The sequence below is a fragment of the Pristiophorus japonicus genome, chromosome 3, assembly GCF_044704955.1.
Source record: "Pristiophorus japonicus isolate sPriJap1 chromosome 3, sPriJap1.hap1, whole genome shotgun sequence".
In the NCBI taxonomy this organism is placed as follows: Eukaryota; Metazoa; Chordata; class Chondrichthyes; family Pristiophoridae; genus Pristiophorus; species Pristiophorus japonicus.
Window position 1 is genome coordinate 84,984,012 of NC_091979.1, and position 22,145 is coordinate 85,006,156.

General features: G+C 43.4%; 1 protein-coding gene across 3 annotated transcripts in view; it reads right to left on the reverse strand.

Moving 5' to 3' along the window:
• xirp2b (xin actin binding repeat containing 2b) overlaps positions 1 to 22,145 on the reverse strand; it is a 203,308-nt gene that overhangs the window by 61,600 nt on the left and 119,563 nt on the right. For 2 of the 3 annotated variants that reach the window (XM_070875510.1, XM_070875511.1), the window contains exon 3: positions 15,915 to 16,051. In XM_070875510.1, coding sequence (XP_070731611.1) covers positions 15,915 to 16,051 — 137 coding nt within the window. Of the gene's footprint in view, positions 1 to 15,914; positions 16,052 to 21,617; positions 21,829 to 22,145 lie in introns of those variants that run through there. The other variant, XM_070875512.1, reaches the window with a different exon arrangement.

A 22,145-nucleotide genomic window follows, 5' to 3' on the forward strand; every position in this document is an offset into this window, starting at 1 on the left:
ACACTGCAATTTTAACATCAGTTCTGTGCGCATGTGCCAATTGGAAACTTTGCTGAAACTAGCTCCCAGTTGAAATCGCCTCCAAACTCATTCCACTCAGATGTCCAAGAATATCTCATTGGTTTAGAATGGAGTCAAACTCGTCCCACAGGTAAAGGAACAATGTTTTAACTCACTATGGCGCCCAAACTTTAACATTATATTTTGATCAGAAAATCTCTTTAAAAATTGTGAAAGCAGCACTGAGCAAGCAGTAAGTCATTGCAACATATTGGGATTGTGAAGCTGCTGTGACTCCGATAAAGACCTTCAGACTGTGGCATACTAGCCAGACCAGTACTTCTCTTGTTTAATGAGAAGATTTAATAGCCGTCAGGATAGCCTTGCATCCACCAGTATATCCATGGATCAGCACATCCAAGAGATCACCACTCTCAGCCTTTCGGGTAGGTTTATCTGCTGAAAGCTGAACTTGGATGAATGCAGCTAGTTTGCAGCAAAAGACTGTAAAGATAATTGGATGTTTACAGAGGTCTTAATATTTTTTAACACAATTGTGGAGTGAAATGCTGACATTATTAGAAAGTGAATTTGGAAGGCAGAGGAAACACGGGGTACAAAATAGACAACACGGGAGTTTGGCAGTGCCAAATGGTATATACTTCAATACAAGGAGTCCAGGGAATAAGGCAGATGAGCTGAGAGCACAGATAGCACTTAGGAGTATGAACATAAGAACATAAGAAATAGGAGCAGTAGTAGGCTCTACGGCCCCTCGAGCCTGCTCTGACATTCAATAAAAACATGGCTCATCTGATGCTGGCCTCAAATTCACGTCCCCACCCGCTCCCCATAACCCTTGGCTCCCTTATCATTCAAAAAATCTGTCTATCTCCACCTTAAATATAGTCAATGACCCAGCCTCCACAGCTCTCTGGGGTAGAGAATTCCAAAGATTCACAACCCTCCTACAGAAACATAGAAACATAGAAAATAGATGCAGGAGTAGGCCATTCGGCCCTTCGAGCCTGCACCACCATTCAATAAGATCATGGATCATCATTCACCCCTTTCCTGCTTTCTCTCCATACCCCTTGATCCCTTTAGCCGTAAGGGCCATATCTAATTCCCTCTTGAATATATCCAACGAACTGGCATCAACAACTCTCTGTGGTAGAGAATTCCACAGTTTAACAACTCTCTGAGTGAAGAAGTTTCTCTTCATCTCAGTCCGAAATGGCTTACCCCTTATCCTTAGATTGTGTCCCATAGTTTTGGGCTTCCCCAACATCGGGAACATTCTTCCTGCATCTAACCTGTCCAGTCCTATCAGAATTTTAGATGTTTATATGAGATCCCTCTCATCCTTCTAAACTCCAGTGAATACAGGCCCAGTTGATCCAGTCTCTCCTCATATGTCAGTCCAGCCATCCCGGGAATCAGTCTGGTGCACCTTCGCTGCACTCGCTCAATAGCAAGAACATCCTTCCTCAGATTAGGAGACCAAAACTGAACAAAATATTCCAGGTGAGGCCTCACCAAGGCCCTGTACAACAGCAGTAAGACCTCCCTGCTCCTATACTCAAATCCCCTAGCTATGAAGGCCAACATACCATTTGCCTTCTTCACCGCCTGCTGTACCTGCATGCCAACTTTCAATGACTGATGTACCATGACACCCAGGTCTCATTGCACCTCCCCTTTTCCAAATCTGCCTCCATTCAGATAATATTCTGCCTTTTTGGTTTTTTTCCACCAAAGTGGATAACCTCACATTTATCCACATTATACTGCATCTGCCGTGCATTTGCCCACTCACCGAACCTGTCGCAGTCACCCTGCAGCCTCTTCGCATTCTCCTCACAGCTCACACCATCACCTAGCTTAGTGTCATCTGCAAACTTGGAGATATTACACTCAATTCCTTCATCTAAATCATTGATGCATATTGTAAAGAGCTGGGGTCCCAGCACTGAGCCCTGCGGCACCCCACTAGTCACTGCCTGCAATTCTGAAAAGGACCCATTTATCCCGACTCTCTGCTTCCTGTCTGCCAACCAGTTCTCTATCCACGTCAGTACATTACCCCTAATACCATGTGCTTTAATTTTGCATACCAATCTCTTGTATGGGACCTTGTCAAAAGCCTTTTGAAAGTCCAAATACCACCACATCCACTGGTTCTCCCTTGTCCACTCTACTAGTTACATCCACAAAAAATTCTAGAAGATTTGTCAAGCATGATTTCCCCCCTTTCATAAATCCATGCTGACTTGGATCGATCCCATCTGCTTTCCAAATGTGCTGCTATTTCATCTTTAATAATTGATTCCAACATTTTCCCCACTACTGATGTCAGGCTAATTGGTCTATAATTACCCGTTTTCTCTCTCCCTCCTTTTTTAGAAAGTGATGTTACATTAGCTACCCTCCAGTCCATAGGAACTGATCCAGAGTCGACAGACTGTTGGAAAATGATCACCAATGCATCCACTATTTCTGGGGTAATTTCCTTAAGTACTCTGGGATGCAGACAGGCCCTGGGGATTTATCGGCCTTCAATCCCATCAATTTCCCTAACACAATTTCCTGACTAATAGGAAATCCTTCAATTCCTCCTTCTCATTAGACCCTCGGTCCCCTAGTATTTCTGCAAGGTTATTTGTGTCTTCCTTCGTGAAGACAGAACCAAAGTATTTGTTCAACTGGTCTGTGCACTCTTTGTTCCCCATTATAAATTCGCCTGACTGCAAGGGACCGACGTTTGTCTTCACTAATCTTTTTCTCTTCACATATCTATAGAAGCTTTTACAGTCAGTTTTTATGTTCCCAGCAAGCTTCCTCTTATACTCTATGTTCCCCCTCCTAATTAAACCCTTTGTCCTCCTCTGCTGAATTCTAAATTTCTCCCAGTCCTCAGGTTTACTGCTTTTTCTGGCCAATTTATATGCCTCTTCCTTGGATTTAACACTATCCTTAATTTCCCTTGTTAGCCATGGTTGAGCCACCTTCCCCGTTTTATTTTTACTCCAGACAGGGATGTACAATTGTTGAAGTTCATCCATGGGATCTTTAAATGTTTGGCATTGCTTATCCACCGTCAATCCTTTAAGTATCATTCGCCAGTCTATTCTCGCCAATTCATGTCTCATACCGTCAAAGTTACCTTTCCTTAAGTTCAGGACCCTAGTCTCTGAATTAATTGTGTCACTTTCCATCTTAATAAAGAATTCTACCAGATTATGGTCACTCTTCCCCAAGGGGCCTCGCACAACAAGATTGCTAATTAGTCCTTTCTCATTACACATCACCCAGTCTAGGATGGCCAGCCATCTAGTTGGTTCCTCGACATATTAGTCGAGAAAACCATCCCTAATACATTCCAGGAAATACTCCTCCACCGTATTGCTACCAGTTTGGTTAGCCCAATCTATATGTAGATTAAAGTCGCCCATGATAACTGCTGTACCTTTCTTGCACGTATCCCTAATTTCTTGTTTGATGCTGTCCCCAACCTCACTACTACTGTTGGTGGTCTGTACACAACTCCCACTAGTGTTTTCTGCTGTTTAGTATTTCGCAGCTTCTCCCATACAGAATCCACATCCTCCAAGCTAACGTCCTTCCTTACTATTGCGTTAATTTCCACTTTAACCAGCAACGCTACCCCACCTCCTTTTCCTTTCTGTCCATCCTTCCTGAATGTTGAATACCCCTGGATGTTAAGTTCCCAGCCTTGGTCACTCTGGAGCCATGTCTCCGTGATGCCAATTATATCATATTCGTTAATTGCTGCCTGCGCAGTTAATTCGTCCATCTTATTACGAATACTCCTCGCATTGAGGCACAGAGCCTTGAAGACTTGTCTTTTTAACACACTTTGCCCCTTTAGAATTTTGCTGTAATGTGGCCCTTTTTGATTTTTGCCTTGGGTTTCTCTGCCCTCCACTTTTACTTTTCTTCTTTCTATCTTTTGCTTCTGCCCCCATTCTACTTCCCTCTGTCTCTCTGCATAGGTTCCCATCCCCCTGCCATATTAGTTTAACTCCTCCCCAACAGCACTAGCAAACACTCCCCCTAGGACATTGGACAATGCCCAGGTGCAGACCATCCGGTTTGTACTAGTTGCACCTCCCCCAGAACCGGTTCCAATGTTCCAGGAATTTGAATCCCTCCCTTCTGCATCACTCCTCAAGCCACATATTCTTTTTAGCTATCCTGCAATTCCTACTCTGACTAGCACCTGGCACTGGTAGCAATCTTGAGATTACTACCTTTGAGGTCCTACTTTTTAATTTAACTCCTCGCTCCCTAAATTCAGGACCTCAAATGTAGGGCCTCATCGTGTTTTTTACCTATATCATTGGTATCTAATTCTTCCTCATTTCCATTTTAAATGGGCGACCCCTTGTTCTGCAACTATGCCCCCTAGTTCTAGACACTCCAGCCAGGGGAAACAACCTCTCAGCATCTCCCTCGTCAATCCCCTTCAGAATCTTGTATGTTTCAATGAGATCACCTCTCATTCTTCTGAACTCCAGAGAGTATGAGCTCATTTTACACAATCTCTCATCATAGGACAGCCCTCTCATCCCAGGAATCAATCTAGTGAACCTTCTCTGAACTGCCTCCTTAAATAAGCAGTACTCCAGGTGTGGTCTTACCAACGCCCTGTACAGTTGTAGCAGGACTTCCCTACGTTTATACTCCATCCCCCTTGCAATAAAAGACAACATTCCATTTGCCTTCCTAATTACTTGCTGTACCTGCATACTAACTTTTTGTGTTTCATGTACAAGGACCTTCAGATCTCCCTGTACTGCAACATTTTGTAATCTCTCCCCATTTAAATAATAATTTGCTTTTTTATTTTTCCTACCAAAGTGGATAACCTCACATTTTCACACATTATACTCCATCTTCCAAATTTTTGCACACTTACTTAGCCTATCTATACCCCTTTGTAGATTCTTTGTGTCCTTCTTACAACTTGCTTTCCCACCTATCTTTGTATCATCAGCAAATTTGGTTATATTACTCTCGGTCCCTTCATCCAAGTCATTGATATAAATTATAAATAATTGAGGCCCTCGCACTGATTCCTGTGGCACTCCACTAGTTACAGTTTGCCAAGCTGAAAATGACCTATTTATCCCAACTCTCTGTTTTCTGTTAGTTAGCCAATCCTCTGTCCAGTCTAATATATTAACCCCAAGCCTGTGAACTCTTATCTTTTGCAGTAACCTTTATGTGGCACCTTATCGAATGATTTTTGGAAATCTAAATACATGACATTTACTGGTACCCCTTTATCCACCTTGCTCATTACATCCTCAAAGAACTCCAGCAAATTTGTCAAACATGATTTCCTTTTCATAAAACCATGCTGACTCTGCTTGATTGCATTATGATTTTCTAAATGACCTGCTATTACTTCCTTAATGATGGACTCCAGCATTTTTCCAATGACAGATGTTAGGCTAACTGGTTTATAGTTTCCTGCTTTCTGTCTTTCTCCTTTCTTAAATAAGGGTGTTATATTTGCAGTTTTCCTGTCTGCTGGGACCTCTCCAGAATCCAGGGACTTTTGGTAGATCACAACCAGTGAATCCACTATATCTGCAGACACCTCTTTTAAGACCCAAGGATGCAGGCCATCAGGTCCAGGGGACTTGTCCTCCTTTAGTTCCATTAGTTTGTCTAGTACTTTCTCTCTAGTGATAGTGATTGTTTTAAGTTCCCCTTCCCCCCCAATAGCCCCTTGATTATCAATTATTGGGATGCTTTTAGTGTCGTCTACCGTGAAGACCAATACAAAATATTTGTTCAAAGTCTCCGCCATTTCCCTGTTTCCCTTTATTAATGCCAATTATTATAGCTATTATTGAGACCTGGCTGAAAGAAGGGCAGGTATGGCAGCTCAACATTCCTGGTTACAGGGTATTCAGATGGGATAGAGTGGGAAATAAAAAAGGAGGGGTTTCACAATATTGATTAAATAAACTATTACAGCTGTGAGGAGGGATGATATGTTAGAGGGATCATCAAACGAGGTCATATGGGTTGAATTGAAGAACAAAAAAGGGGCGATCACATTGCTGGGAGCGCACTATAGACCCCCAACAGTCAGAGGGCGATAGAAGAGCAAATATATAGGCAAATGTCTGATAAGTGCAAAAACTATAATACAGTAATAATAGGGGATTTCAACTACCCTAATATTAACTGGGATAAAATTAGTGTGAATGGGATAGAGGGTGCAGAATTCCAAAAATGCACTCAGGAGAACATTTTTAGCCAGTATGTAGCAAGCCCAACGTTCTAGAATTAGTGTTAGGGAAGGAATCTGGGCAAGTGGAAGCAGTAGGAGAGCATTTTGGTGCTAATGATCTTAATTCTGTGAGATTTAGTGTAGTTATGGAAAAGGACAAAGATAGACCAGGAATAAAAGTTCTCAACTGGGGGAAAGCCAATTTTACTAAGCTGAGATGTGATTTAGCCGAAGTGGACTGGAAACAGCTACTTGAATATAAATCAGTGTCAGAGTAGTGGGAGGCTTTCAAGGAGCAAATCCTGAGGGTTCAGAGCAAGTACGTTCCCTTAAAGAAAAAGCATGGGACAAACAAATCTAGCGACCCCCTGGATGTCAAGGGACATACAGGGTAGGATAAAGAAAAAAAGGGAGGCTTATGATAGATACCGAGGGCTCAATACTGCAGAAACTCTACAGGAGTACAGAAAGCGTCGGGTGAAATTAAAAAGAAAATTAGGAAAGCAAAAAGGGAGCATGAAAACATTTTTGGCAAGTAAAATTAAGGAAAACCCAAAGATGTTTTACTAATACATTAAGAGCAAGAGGATAACTAAAGAAAGAGTACGGCCTATTAGAGATCATAAAGGTAATCTGTGTGTGGAGTCGGAAGACATGGTTACGGTTCTTAATGAATACTTTGCGTCTGTTTTCACAAAAGAGAGGGGTAATGCAGACATTGCGATCAGGGAGGAGGAGTGTGAAATATTAGATGAAATAAACATAGTGAGAGAGGAAGTATTATGGGGTTTAGCAGCTTTGAAAGTGGATAATGTAAAGTCCTTACTCTACAGTATGAAACCACACGAGGCACATTCCAGGGACAAGGCCACTCAGTGACCTTAACTCTTTATTCAGCATTCCAGAAGTGATGACCCTGCATGGGACCTCCCTTTATATACCTAAGTGATCAGGTAAGGAGTGTCTCCCACAAGTTCACCCCCTGTGGGTGGTCAAGGTGTGCATCTGTGTTTAGTGTATACCGTAATACAGTGGTGTTACATTGTAGTTACAAACATGACTTCACCTTCCCCCACCCCCCCCAAAGTCTTATTGGGATCAAAGGTTTAGTCTTTCAGGTGGTCTGTGCTCCCGCGTGGAGCGCCGCAGTTGGGGCTCTGGTTGTTGGTCACTGACTTGAGTGTCTGTCACCTGTGGTGATTCCGGCCTGTCCGGTCTGACCTCAGGGACTGTGCATTCCTCTAATTGCTCTTGTTGCACGTTCACTGACGGTAGTGTGAGCTCCATCTCGTGGTCTTCTTCAGGTTCCTCCGTGTCATTGCTGAACCTTTTTTTTACTTGGTCCAGATGCTTATGGTATATCTGGCCATTGTTGAGTTTTACCACAATGATCCTATTCCCTTCTTTGTCAATTATGGTACCACCGAGCCATTTGGGCCCCATGGCGTGATTGAGGACGAATACAGGATCATTTATTTCAATACATCTCCCCCTCGAATTACAGTCAAGGTACTCATTTTGTGCCTCACGCTTGCCCTCAACTATGTCGGTCAGGGCTGGGTGGATGAGGGACAACCGAGTTTTAAGTGTCTGTTTCATGAGTAGCTCTGCGGGCGAGACCTCCGTGAGCGAGTGCAGGCGGGAGCTGTAGGCCAGCAGGAGGGGCGATAGGCGGCATTGTAGGGAGGGTCCTTGAATCCTGAGCATCCCTTGCTTAACGATTTGGACTGTGCGTTCCGCCTGGCCATTGAAGGCCGGCTTGAACGGCGCAGTCCTGACGTGATTGATGCCATTGCCCGACATAAACTCCTGGAATTCATAGCTCGTGAAACATGGGCCATTATCACTAACCAGGATGTCCGTCAAGCCATGGGTTGCGAAGATCGCACGTAGGCTTTTCACGGTGGTGGATGACACACATGACTTCAGGATGATGCACTCGATCCATTTCGAGTACGCATCTACAACAATAAGGACCATCTTCCCCATGAAAGGGCCCGCGTAGTCCATGTGAATGCGTGACCATGGCTTGGTGGGCCAGGGCCACGGGCTGAGCGGGGCCTCCCTGGGGGCATTGCCCAGCTGGGCACATGTCGTGCACCTATGAACACAGTGTTCCAGGTCTGAATCAATTCCAGGCCACCAAACGTGTGACTGGGCAATGGCCTTCATCATCACAATGCCTGGGTGCTCGCTGTGGAGTTCCCTGATGAATGCCTCCCTGCCCTTCTGGGGCATGACTACCTGGCTGCCCCATCATAGGCAGTCAGCTTGGATGGAGAGCTCATCCATCCGTCTGTGGAATGGTCTGATCTCCTCAGGCCATGCTCCGTATGTGGGCGCCCAATCCCCAGTCAAGACACATTTCTTAATCAGGGATAGGAGGGGATCCCCATTTGTCCAGATTTTGATCTGGCGGGCTGTGATAGGGGAGCCTGCACTGTTGAAGGCATCGACAGCCATGACCATCTCAGCGCTTTGCTCGGCTGCCCCCTCGGTGGTGGCCAGTGGGAGCCTGCTGAGCCCGTCAGTGCAATTTTCAGTGCCGGGACAGTGTCGGATGGAGTAGTCATATGCCGCTAGCGTGAGAGCCCATCGCTGTATGCGAGCTAATGCGTTGGCATTGACAGCCTTGCTGTCTGACAACAGGGATGTGAGTGGCTTATGGTCCGTCTCTAATTCAAACTTCCTACCATTTTCTTTACACCATAGACACATGCGAGCGCTTCCTTCTCAACCATCCCATAGCCCTGTTCTGCTTGAGAGCGAGACCTGGAGGCATAAGCCACAGATTGTAGCTGACCTTCAGCATTACCCTGCTGCAACATGCACCCAACCCCATAGGACGATACATCACATGTCAGAACTAAACTTTTGCAAGGGTTGTACAGGGTCAACAGCTTGTTTGAACACAGTAGGTTTCGCGCCCGATCAAAAGCCTGTTCCTGACAGTCCCCCAAAAACCAATCGCAACCCTTATACAGGAGCACATGTAGCAGCTCCAACAACGCGCTCAAGTTCGGCAGAAAGTTCCCAAAATAGTTCAACAGTCTCAGGAATGAACGAAGCTCCGATGTGTTGCAGGGCCTGGGTGCTGGTCGAATCGCCTCTGTTTAGGATTCGGTGGGCCGCATCCCATCTGCAGCAACCCTCCTGCCCAGAAACTCAACCTCGGGAGCTAAGAACATGCATTTAGACGCCTTGAGTCGCAGGCGTACCCAGTCCAGTCAGCGCAGCACCTCCTCCAGGTTTTGGAGATGTTCCTTGTTGTCTCGACCCGTGATGAGGATGTCGTCCTGAAATACGATCGTTCCAGGGATGGATTTAAGCAGGCTTTCCATGTTGCGTTGAAAAATCGCGGCCGCTGATCGAATGCCAAATGGGCACCTGTTATATGCAAACGGTCCCTTGTGCGTGGTGATGGTGGTCAGCAGTTTAGATTTGTCAGCCAGTTCGTGGGTCATATAGGCTGAAGTGAGATCCAACTTGGTGAACAGCTTGCCGCCTGCTGGTGTGGGGAAGAGGTCCTCTGCTCTTGGGAGCGGGTATTGGTCTTGTAAGGACACCTGATTGATGGTGGCCTTGTAGTCACCACAGATCCTGACAGAGCCATCCGCTTTAAGAACAGGGACGATGGGGCCCGCCAAGTCGCTGATTTCAACAGGCGAGATGATGCCCTCTCGCAATAGCTGGTCCAATTTGCTCTCGATTTTCTTCCACATCACATACGGCACCGCTCTGGCTTTGTGGTGCACTGGCCTGGCGTCCGGGGTGATGTGTATCACTACTTTAGTGCCTTTGAAAGTCCTGACGCCCAGTTGGAAAAGTGACTCGAATTGTTGTAGGACTTGTGAGCACAAACTTCGCTCCACCGAGGATATTGCGTGAACATCCCCCCATTTCCAGTTCATCTCGGCTAACCAACTCCTCCCCAACAGTGTGGGACCATTGCCCGGGACAATCCAGAGCGGCAGCCGGTTCACTAAGCCATCGTGCGTGACAGCCAACATTGCACTGCCTAGCACCAGAATGATTTCTTTGGTGTAAGTCCGTAATTGTGTCTCGATACGTTCTAATTTGGGTCTTACTGGCTTTGAGTGACCATAGCTTCTCGAATTGTTGAACGCCCATGAGTGACTGGCTGGCCCCCGTGTCCAGCTCCATGTGTACTGGGATACCATTCAATAAAACCCTCATCATCATTGGTGGCGTTTTGGTGTATGAACTGTGAATATTTGCCGCATGGACCCGCTAAACCTCGACGTCCATCGAATTGCCCCAAAAGTCATCCTGCCTCACAGAACCCTCTTCTGGTCCATCTGCCTCATATATCAGTCTGGTTGTAGGCTTTCAGCACATCCGAGCTAAATAGCCACTGAGGTTGCAGTTTCTGCAGGCAAACTGTTGGAATCTGCAAGATCTGGCTGAGTTTTTTCCCCCACACCTCCAGCATGAGTTAAAGTATCCATTGTTGGGGACAAAAGGGCCGTGGCCAGGAATTCCGCACTGACTGTCCCTCTGACTGCTCTTAAGTACCTTATTGGTGGGTGTCAATGGCCCCATCCCGGGCCGCATTGTCCACTGTGATGGCGTGAACGTCCGGTCAGCCTGCCATTGTCTCTGTTGAGATCCTACTCTGGGGTCTATTGCTGCCTGATGAATGTCGGACTGTCCCTGCCTGCCCGCGTCGCTCTGAGTAGCATTGAAGACGTTGACTCCCTGATCCATCACCGCATTGGAGGCAGAATTGCGCGCGTAAATCATTTTCGTCTCTTCCTTCCCCGCCATGAAAGTCTGAGCCAACAACGCCGCCGCTTCCAAGGTCAAGTTCTTGGCCTCAATTAACTTGCGAAAAATTCCTGCATGACCGATACCCTCATAAAGAAGTCCCTTAGCATCTCCCCCCTGCAGGCGTCTGTGAACTTGCAGAGGCTGGCCAAGCGCCTGAGGTACGCTACACAGTCCGGTATGCTCTGTCCTTCACGATGTCAGTGCGTGTAGAATCCGTGTCGAGCCATGTGTATGCTGCTTGCCGGTTTGAGGTGCTCCCCAATCAACTTGCTAAGCTCTTCAAAGGTTTTGTCCGACGGCTTTTCGGGTGCCAGTAAGTCCTTCATGAGCGCATAAGTCTTTGGCCCACAGCTGGTCAAAAGATGAGCCCAACGCTTGTTGGCCACTGCATCCCCCAGCCAGTCTTTCGTGACAAAGCTCTGCTGAAGCCTCTCAACAAAATCGTCCCAGTCTTCCCCAACACAGTACCGTTCCTCTGTGCTACCGGTGGTCATTCTCGTGGGTCGTGAATTCCCGTTCCTCGTCGCCAATGTAAAGTCCTTACTCTACAGCATGAAACCACATGAGGCACATTCTAGGGACAAGGCCACTCAGTGACCTTAACTCTTTATTCAGCACTCCAGAAGTGATGACCCTGCGTAGGACCTCCCTTTATATACCTGAGTGATCAGGTAAGGAGTGTCTCCCACAAGTTCACCCCCTGTGACAAGGTGTGCATCTGTGTTGAGTGTATACAGTAATACAGTGGTGTTACATTGTAGTTACAAACATGACAGATAAATATCCAGGTCAGGATGAAATGTATCCCAGGCTGTTAAGAGAAGCAAAAGAGGAAATAGCAGAGGCTCTGACCATCATTTTCCATTCCTCTCTGGTTACAGGTGTGGTGCCAGAGGACTGGAGGACTGCTAACATTGTACCTTTGTTTAAAACGGTAGAAAGGGATTGACTGAGTAATTACAGGCCAGTCAGCCTAACTTCAGTGATGGGAAAATTATTGGAAAAAATTCTAAGGGATAGGATAAATCATCATTTAGAAAAACACGGATTAATCAAGGTCAGTGAGCATGAATTTGTTAAGGGAAGGTCATGTCTGACTAATGTAATTGAATTTTTTAAGGAGATAACAACGAGGATTGATGAGGGTAATCCCGTTTGATGTAGTGTATATGGATTTTAGCAAAGCTATTGATAAGGTCCCACACGGCAGACTGGTCAATGAAAGTAAAAGCCCATGTGATCCAAGGCAAAGTGGCAAGTTGGATCCAAATTGGCTCAGAGGCAGAAAGCAAAGGGTAATGGTTGATGGGTGTTTTTTGTGAGTGGAAGGCTGCTTCGAGTGGAGTTCCACAGGACTCAGTATTAGGTCCCTTGTTTTTTGTTGTATGTATCAATGATTTAGACTTGAATGTAGAGGCTATGATTAATATGTTTGTCGATGATACAAAAATTGGCTGATAATGAAGAAGAAAGCTGTAGATTGCAGGAAGATATCAATGAACTGGTCAGGTGGGTAGAACAGTGGCAAATGGAATTCAATCCGGAGAAATGCATTTAGGGAGATCTAACAAGGCAAGGAAATACACATTAAATGGTAGGACACTGAGAAGTGTAGAGGAACAAAGAGATCTTGAAATGCATGTCCACAGATCCCTGAAGATAGCAGGCCAGGTAGATAAGGTGGTTAAGAAGGCATATGGAATACTTGCCTTTATTAGCCAAAACATAGAATACAAAAGGAGGGAGGTTATGCTTGAACTGTATAACACTCTTGTAAGGCCACAGCTAGAGTACTGTGTGCAGTTCTGGTCACCACATTACAGGAAAGATGTGATTGCACTGGAGAGGGTACAGAGGAGATTGACAAGGGTGTTGCCTGAACTGGAGAATTTTAGCTATTTGGAAAGATTGGATAGGCAGGGTTTGTTTTCTTTAGAACAGTGGAGGCTGAGGGGAGACCTTATTGAGGTGTATAAAATTATGAGGGCCTAGATCCTTCTTCTTCTTAGGCAGTCCCTTGCATCGAGGATGACTTGCTTCCACACCAAAAAGGGATGAGTTCACAGGTGTTTCAATGAAGGACCAGACATTTGAGGTCCCGTACTACATATGGAAAGGTGGAAGATGCCTCTGCGTGGATTTTTTTAACGTGTGGTGGCCGTTGCACACCAGCCACCATGCGGACTTGACAGAGCTAGGTCTTGTTCTAGTGGCAAGGATTAATGAAGATGACTGGAAAACAGCTCTGCTGCACGGACCTAGTGCACACACATATCGCAGTGTAGGCTGGCCTGTGCTGCCCCTGGGCCCCAGCCTCTTCTGGGCCTCGAACTCACGTCTCTCCTGGGCTCCTATTGCATTGCTCTTCAATCTCTCGCCACTCCTTCGCCCCGACCTCCCTGCTCCTCTGTTGCTTGCCGCTTCTCCTGCTGTACTTGCCCACGCTCCAATCAACGACCTTGATTTTGGTGACATCCAAACCAGTCACCCTTCTCCAAGTCATCTCCCCCTGTAACAGCTCACACTACTCCCTTAGGTGGCATGCCTTCGCGGCAGGGTTGGGCCATAAAAGGAGCGGAGGTGCGGCGGCTCGGGAGTAGGGGCCTCGATAGAATGGATAGGTAGGACCTATTTCCCTTAGCAGAGAGGTCAACAACCAGGGGTATGGATTTAAAATAATTGGTAGGGTGATTTGAGAGGATTGGAGGAGACATTTTTTCACGCAGAGGATGGTGGAGGTCTGGAACTCACTGCCTGAAAGGGTTGTAGAGGCAGAAACCCTCACCACATTTAAAAAGTACTTGGATGTGCACTTGAAGTGCCATAACCTACAAGGTTATGGACCAAGAGCTCGAAAGTGGGATAAGGCTAGACAGCTCTTTATCAGCCGGCACGGAATGGCCTCATTCCGTGCTGTAAATTTCTATGATTCTATGATAATGGGGGTATAATTCTCCTTGAGCAGTACTGCAAATTGCGCAATAGTAAATCAGCCCCCTGTTTTATACTCTGCCTGATTCTCTTTTCCATTGAAATGGATGACCTTACATTCCCCACATTGAACCCCTTCTGCCATAGTATTGTCACTCACTTAATCAGTCTATGTCCCTTTTTAACTTCCTGCTTCCATCTACACAACTTATTCTGCCTCCCAGCTTAGTTTCATCTGCAAACATGGATATGTAACTCTATTCCTTCATCCAAGTCATTAATATACAAGATGAAAAGCTTGGTCCCAAGTACAGATCCCTGGGAAATACCACCGGTCACATCCTGCTAATCAGAATATATTCCCTTTATCCTTACTCTCTATCTGCACCTTCCAACCAATTACTGAGCCATGGTGTAAAATGGGCTGCTGATTTGCTATTTCACGTTATCGCCCACAACTAATTTCACCTCCAATAGCTTTGTTCACGTGAAATTTAAGTATGGCAGCATTGTGTGTGGAAGCATAGCTCCTGCACTTTATCAACCAGACTTACTCAGCTATAAACATTTGAACAGAAAGCATTCAAACTCCTGATAAGTACAAAATGACATCCTGTTTAACTCCGGCATTGTACTGTATGAGTCATATATTGCTCAATTGTATTTGGCAGAACTTTATCACTAGTTAAAAGATTTAGTAGAGCTTACAATGTAAGCAAAACCTCCCACCGAGAGAGAAAATAACCCCACCTCATCACCTGTGAAATCCCTTTGAGAGACTAATTTCGAACTCAGATATGGTATTCTGATCATGGCAAAGACCCAAGGAAAACACAAAGTTAGGGTGTGGCATACATTTTTCTTTCAAAAACTTCTGTCAAGATAATGAAACATCTATAACAGTTTGGGGCCAAAATGCGGTGGGACTTCCTGCGCTAGGCGGTGCCAATGAAATTGGGGTTACCGCTAACACAGGGCCCTCCCCTTCCGTTAAAGGGGAGGGCATGCTGCAAACTCTGCAATGGGGTGAAAGGGCCAACAATTCACCACCGGGGAGCAGGGTGCCGTAGCAGCAGCCTGACACAGAAGCGAAGTGCTGGGCCGCACCATCATGGCACAGACCCCACGAATTCGACAAGGCAAGGGTACGACCGGTAAGTTGGCCATTCTATAAAAATTGCTCGCCACACCTCCTCTTTAATTTTTATCCCGCGAGCGGAGTGTGGCCCAGTTCACAACCCACGAAGCTGGCATGGGTATCGCCCGCGGCAGCCTCACAGGGCGCTACTGAAGTTTCGCTCTGGGGCAAAAATGGTCGCTGTGCACAGTGATGAGCAGCAACCCGGGACGCTACCGGCAGGAGCAAAGCACTACCAGTTTGCACTTCCGCTAACTCCCGCGGAATTTCGTGAGAGGCGGTAGCGGCCCCATGCCCTGGGCAAGAAGTCATTTGCGCCCCGTTAGCGCCCCCTAATGGGAGGCGCAAATGATGCAATTTCTCCCCTCTTAAATTTAAAATCTGGATAATGTTTGGTGAGTTTGACAAACTGAAGTTTTTGACTGCATTTCTTGCCCATAAGTCAAAGGGATAAAGACAATGCAGCCACAGAAAGCTTCCATTAAATTAAAACAAACAAAAACAAGAATGTGTTATGTATTGCCTTAGTTATGTCCCAAACAAGGCAAACAATGAGCTTTTCCTCTTCTACCCAGCCCTTACACTAAGAAAAGTAAACCCAGCATTTTTCCCACTTCTACAACTACTGGGATTCAAGTTGTCCATGCTATTGCTCAAGCTCGTCTATTGATCGAACGACAAACACATCAGTCTTTGTACTATACAAGTGAACACTGAAGGACATCAACATTGAAATTTGACAACAATCACCTTTTTTGAAAAAATAGTAAGTTTGCTACTTACGGCAACTGAAGAGCTGCTGCTCTCCTTTTTAGAAACAGCTGCTTGGTACATGGCCATTCTGTCCTTAAGCGAGACAGTCTCCTGGATATCAAGAGGCACACTGTCAGCCTGGCTAGGCTCATCAGATAGGACAGCAGCTGGAAATGAGAACACAATTGGATTTCAAGACTTTATAATAGTAGTTCATTAAGGCACAGAGCAAGGTACTAGATGTATTATCATGAATCACAACAACTTGTATTTATATATCGCCTTTAACATAGTGAAATGTCCCAAGGCACTTCACAGGAGTATTATGAGATTAAAAATTTGACAATGCTAACCCTCTCCTCCCACCCTCTCTCCATTTGGGGAGAGGTAGAATGAGTCAAAAAAATAATGAAGAGGTAGGAGATCCATTTTATTTGAATAATAAAAGTTCCTTGAGGATGTATGAGTTGTCTTTGTGGTTAATTTTCCAACAGTTATCATTGTTTATAAAGGATATTATTTTGCAAGACACAACAAAAATATCTCTAAGCAAACCGAGTATAGAAGATTATGGTATCAAGAAAGAACAGGCTTTGGGACCTTCTAAGCCTCCAAGCAACAATGGAAAATGACTTGCAGTTAATGTAATATACTGTGGGAGGGGCGGGGAGAGCACGGGAGGCCCTAATACAGGACAAAAATAGAACATGGAAGTAGTTCAGCCTTACTGTAGTTATGAAATTATTTTATATATCCCCAAAGGATTTTCAAAGCTTTTGTATCTGTTGTTGGGTCTAAAGCTTCCATGCAAAGCAAATTTTTAAAATAATTCTTAAAATGATATTAATACACAGCAGCTGAGTAAAGTACTTACTTTATTTAGAGATGCATTAGTAGCTTTGGTACCTATTTTACCACGATTGTTCTTAAATGCTTCCTCATATCCAGCTAGTTGTTTAATGACACATACATCGAAAACTTATGAAACAAAAACCACTGAAATCTGTTACTTAGCAGGTGCCGCAATAAATGCCATTTCAATATTAGGATTTTTTTTTGCTACAGCCCACAATGGAATAGAATTTCAACTAGCAAACCATCTGTTACATGACATGTTGGTGACCATAACATTCTCAAGTGTAAGTGAGTACAGCAAGCTGAAGGACTGGTGCGGAACACTTGAAAAATCATCCCTCCAGACTTAACCATTTGATTGTACAGGCACAGTTGAAAAATCCCAATATTGGGTCATGTTGTCCTGCCTTGTATACCAGGAAACCATATTTGTAAACAACAGACAGCGATTACACAGTTTAAATTTTGAGTCTCTGCTGGTGGCGAGGTATCTTGCTGGTGCATACTCGGGAAATTGACTCAATGTTTGGTTTGATGCAATGTGCAGTTGCCTAACTTTGAGGAGGTGCATGGATCAAGCTGCTGTTTCTCCGGATGATGCCACATCTGGTTCATCTAGTCTCTGACAGTGGCTGTGTCAGAAGATGTGCAGAATAAGCCAACTAGTGTAGTGCCACACATGGCCATATCAGTTCAGCTTTATCAAGCTTCATACTCAATTTCAGATATTTAAGCTTTGCCAAGGCTGGGGTGAGGGTAGGGTTTGGAGAGGAAGTATCAAACATTATAAAGGAAACACAATGTGGAGGCACAAAACTGATTCTGTAGACAAGTGCATGAGTAGTGTTTGAGGGATGACTTAAGTAGATATGCAGCTGCATTAGGCGGGTGTGAGGAGGGTTCCCAATTTGGTATTTCAGATCATCCTCCAAGGAGGGTACCCAGGCATTATTCATGGTAGCAGGTGATAAGAAGGCTTAGCATCGCACACTAACCTGCAGTCTCTCGGTTCAAATGGAGAAAAACACATATGAAGGAATTTGTCAAGGGTAACAGTACCCACCTATACCATGTGTTCAGTGAATGGCCCAAAAGTCGCTTGGTGCACAGTGTTGCTCACTCCCAATCTGTTCCTCCCCTATTCCCTTCTATAATCTTGATGCTTGTTCTTTGACTCCTGTGCATACCCATGCCTCAAGATTGCACACCATCAACATGTGTAGAATTTGAAACTTTACCACAAGGCCAGAACACTTCAAATCATTTTAGAGCAACAAAACAATGCTTATATTATATGATTCTGCATATAATAGTTTTGTACTTGAGTATATGCATGTGAATGAATGAGAGTAGAAAGTATGTTTTGTATGGCTCTTCCATGGGGACATTGTCTTTAAGAGCCAAACATGGTAGTCCACCTATGATTCGCTTCATACATTATCTCAAGGGCAGCATCTATAACTCATTCTGTGGAACCCAGTATTTCACTGCAATCATTCACCCTCAATCCTCTCAGCTTTCTGGTCAATGGAAAATGCAAACCTTTAAATAGCAGTAGGAATATTTGGAAGCTTCTGAAGATGTGCAAATGCTACCACAGGCAGCCTGCTGTACATATATGAGGTTACCATGAATAGAGGGAAAAATGCAATTGCTGAATTCCAAGAAGGAACAGTTGTCCAGGAAAAGTCATGGGGATATCCTGCATCAAACCATTCCTGCACAATTATGCCCTGACAGGTTTTCTATCCTCAAAACTACAACTAATAAATGGCACTTTTCACCATGGAGCTAAGTAAAGATAGGTCAATTATAAACAAGACCAAATGGTCATGTTTCTACTAATCTGTTACTATACAGTACCAGTTGATATCAATTTCTAATACTCATTCAGTTTCAGCTGCTATATTTCAAACAAAAAAGAACTGAGCGGAACAATGCAAGTCCACTGTACTTGTTTATTTAACAATTTCTTGCCTGTGTCAAATAACATTTTCTCTTCTGAAAATAGTGACTAAAGCAGTATAGTTTTGTTTATTTGTTCAACTTTCTGAAGGTGCAACCCCAGCTCAATACATTAGATAATTTAGCAATGTCAATAGCTTGTAAACAAGTGTTCTGATTGACAGAACACAGATCTAAATTAGCCACAGGACCACACTATTGGGTTTCCAGTATCAGCTCTGCCACTATGGGGACAGAACGGCAAGCCAGTTCAGCAACCTACTTCTCAATCATAGTTGCTATATGGGCCGAGTCTTATATAGAATAGGCAGCTAGTGGATAATTCATTAAAAGTGGTTCATTACCTCACATAACATCCCATTTTCTCAGCAGTAGGTGTTGTTCACGCCTTGGAGAATAGTTTCTATTTTTAACCCAAGATACTTCAAATGGTTATACGGTATTGGTATTCTGTTATATTTGATGGAATTTGCCAGTCAATAGCTATCACTAACATGTCATTTTCCCTATTTTAAACAAACTGACTTCATCAGATCAGATTTTAAACTCACAAGTGGAAATTTTAAGTACAGGTACTGTTAAATGCACGATTCTTAAATAGTGCCTTTAAAGGCTTGTGCAGAGACCACAGCCCTGACCAAGATACTATTTCGTAAAAGTAATTTTATGATTCTCTAGATCATAATACAAAAACAGAAGAACTTCTTTCACAAATACAATCTAAAAACATTTTAAAAATCCTGCCCCCTCCCCCCACCCCCACCATGTTGTTTAGAATAATTTCGAAGTTACAGGTATTCCAACTACACACTGGAGGCATGCAGGCTGACAAAGGCTGCCATCTGATCACAGTATCTTCCATTTTAAAACTTTTAACCACCCTTATGAGATATAACTAGCATGCAATTGCAAACCTATCAGGTTAATGCTATTAGATCTGATACTTGCGCAGCAATCTCTTAAAATAAACGGTGTCATTTTTGTCACTGTTTTAAAAAGTCGAGGTCACATATTTAAGGTATTGGTGAGGCAGTTTAAAAGAATACAAGCAAAAATACTCATGGAGTTTTGAATTGTTTGTGAGAAATACAGTTCTCGAATAAGTGTACCTTTTATTATCAAGAATGCACATTTGTCATAAAATCAAGAGTGATAGACCTAGGATATCTTATGACTAGTTGGGAATTAAGTCAAGGGCTTACTTAACATGGGAAGATGAAGTGATCACAGTACCCAGGATGGCCTAAAATAATTCAGCCCATTTTATGGCATGGTTAATTGATCCTATAAAAATCAAATTTTAGAAAAGTGAGTCTTGCCATTCTTTACACATTAATCAGATTACCCACATACACTGCAAAATTGAAAATATTAATGCTTAACAGCAGCTACATTTCATAACAGGTCTTTCAATGGATAATTAACATAACCACCCCATTTGAGAAAGCAAGCATCAAATCATACCATTTTAAAATCAAATATTTCAACAAAGCCAGTTAAAAAAATGATATGAGCTGCGTACAAAGTAATTTAAAACCAAATAGTCAACAAATGTAGCATAGCCATTCTCTTAAAAGGTTATCATTTGTTTAATAGCTGACAAAGAATGATGTGTATTGTTATTGTTATTTTACTGTCAAAGTTCCTTGATATCAGACATATATTGAATGGAAAGACATGCACATTAGTCAGAGCACTTCATGTTAGCCAAGTATCCATTATCTTTATACATACACAGCACAAAAAAGATATTGATGAGAGCCAGAAACTATGGCCTGCACAAGATTGGATAAAATTGTTCCCTGAAGTCTATTTTTCAACTTTTTTTTTACAGTGTCTCATGAGGACTGGTGCTATTTACAGAATTACATTTTCACAAAAGGACATGCCAACGTTTCAGTTGTAAATTTGCAATTGTTTCGACCATTGCCATTGTCTGCATCACTGTATGAATGCTCGTTGTTGCATAGGAACAAGCATCTTAACTATACGTTTAAGACTACATAGTTCATCTGAATAAGGAATTACTGTTAGTGAGAAAGGGAAAAAAATGACACCTTAAAGATAGTAAGAGGAGTATCGAGTTCATGCACTGGCACACTGCAGAGTAGCAAGGTACTGGTTTGAGCCCCTGTGACAAGTTCCAATTGGCTGCCTATTGAGGGAGCAAGGTGCCAAAATCTCCTTCTTTGGCTCGCTGTCAGTTTTTGTCTGATTACGCTCCTATAAAGTGCCTTGGGACATTTCACTATATTAAAGGTGCTATATATATGTTATTGTTGTTGCTTGTCCTGAGGGATGGGGAAAAAAGTCTAAACGAGCATATGTTCTTATGTGTTCACTGTTTCGTGTACAGAAGGCTGAAAGACTGCTTCCATCCTCTACTCTTTAGGCAGCAGTTTGTTGTTGAGAGGGAGACAGAAATTGAATATATTCCAATTCTCATAAAATAAAGAAAGATTTTCATTTATATATATATATAAATATAGTATATTCAAGCAAACAGCTAGAGATTTGAGGAAATTGTTGCAAGTTTTTATAGTCAGAATCTGCTTGGCTATTAGAGGCATTTTGGATTAAAAGTTACCCTCAAGACCAGCAGAAGAAATTATCACGATCAGGTTTAATGTTACAAATATACTGGAATGACTGACATTTTGCTAAAGTGGGCAATTTTTGGCCATGCATATTTACTTTACTGCAATTTCAAAAGATCAGTACTTAAATTTGGAAAAAAAAAGTATAAACACTACAGTATTCTAAAAAAAATAGATAAAACTACCTTCAGTTTTTACCTTTTTAAACTCATTACATATTACATACATCAAACATAGAAGAAAAACTCGCGTCACTAATGAAAATCAATCTACTGCATAAGTATATTTAGTACATATTAGGATGTTTCATACATACCTTTTTAATTCAGCAAAGGTTCAGTTCGTAAGATTTTGAAAATCAGCAATTTATGCAGAAGAGACTTCTCTTTAATCCTGTACCAGCAGTGTTTTTTTAATCTTATTTCCAGTAACAGTGAAAAATCCCTCTTATTGCAGCAATTTACTGGAGACCAGCTCCAGTCAAATCTGCCTCTACCTCCTCTCAGACTTGATGGTGACAGCTGATTTTATTTTAGCTGCTAACACGGATGAATCCAGTTATTTTTAGGAGTTGAGGCCTATAGATGCTACATCTAGTCAATTACTTGTGCTGGAAATCTATTTTGCAAGACAGACAGACTCAAGCTGCCCTCTAAATGCCTTTGGCACCTGTTAAACCAATCAAATTGACTAGGGTATAAAACAAGTTGGAGCCATTAGGTTAAGTACCTGCTATAATTATCAGTACATCTTATTACAATGCTGTACAATTCCATAATGGAGAGAATGACGTTCTACAGGTCAATTTATCTTAAATTAGACAGAACAGCCACTAGTATTTTAC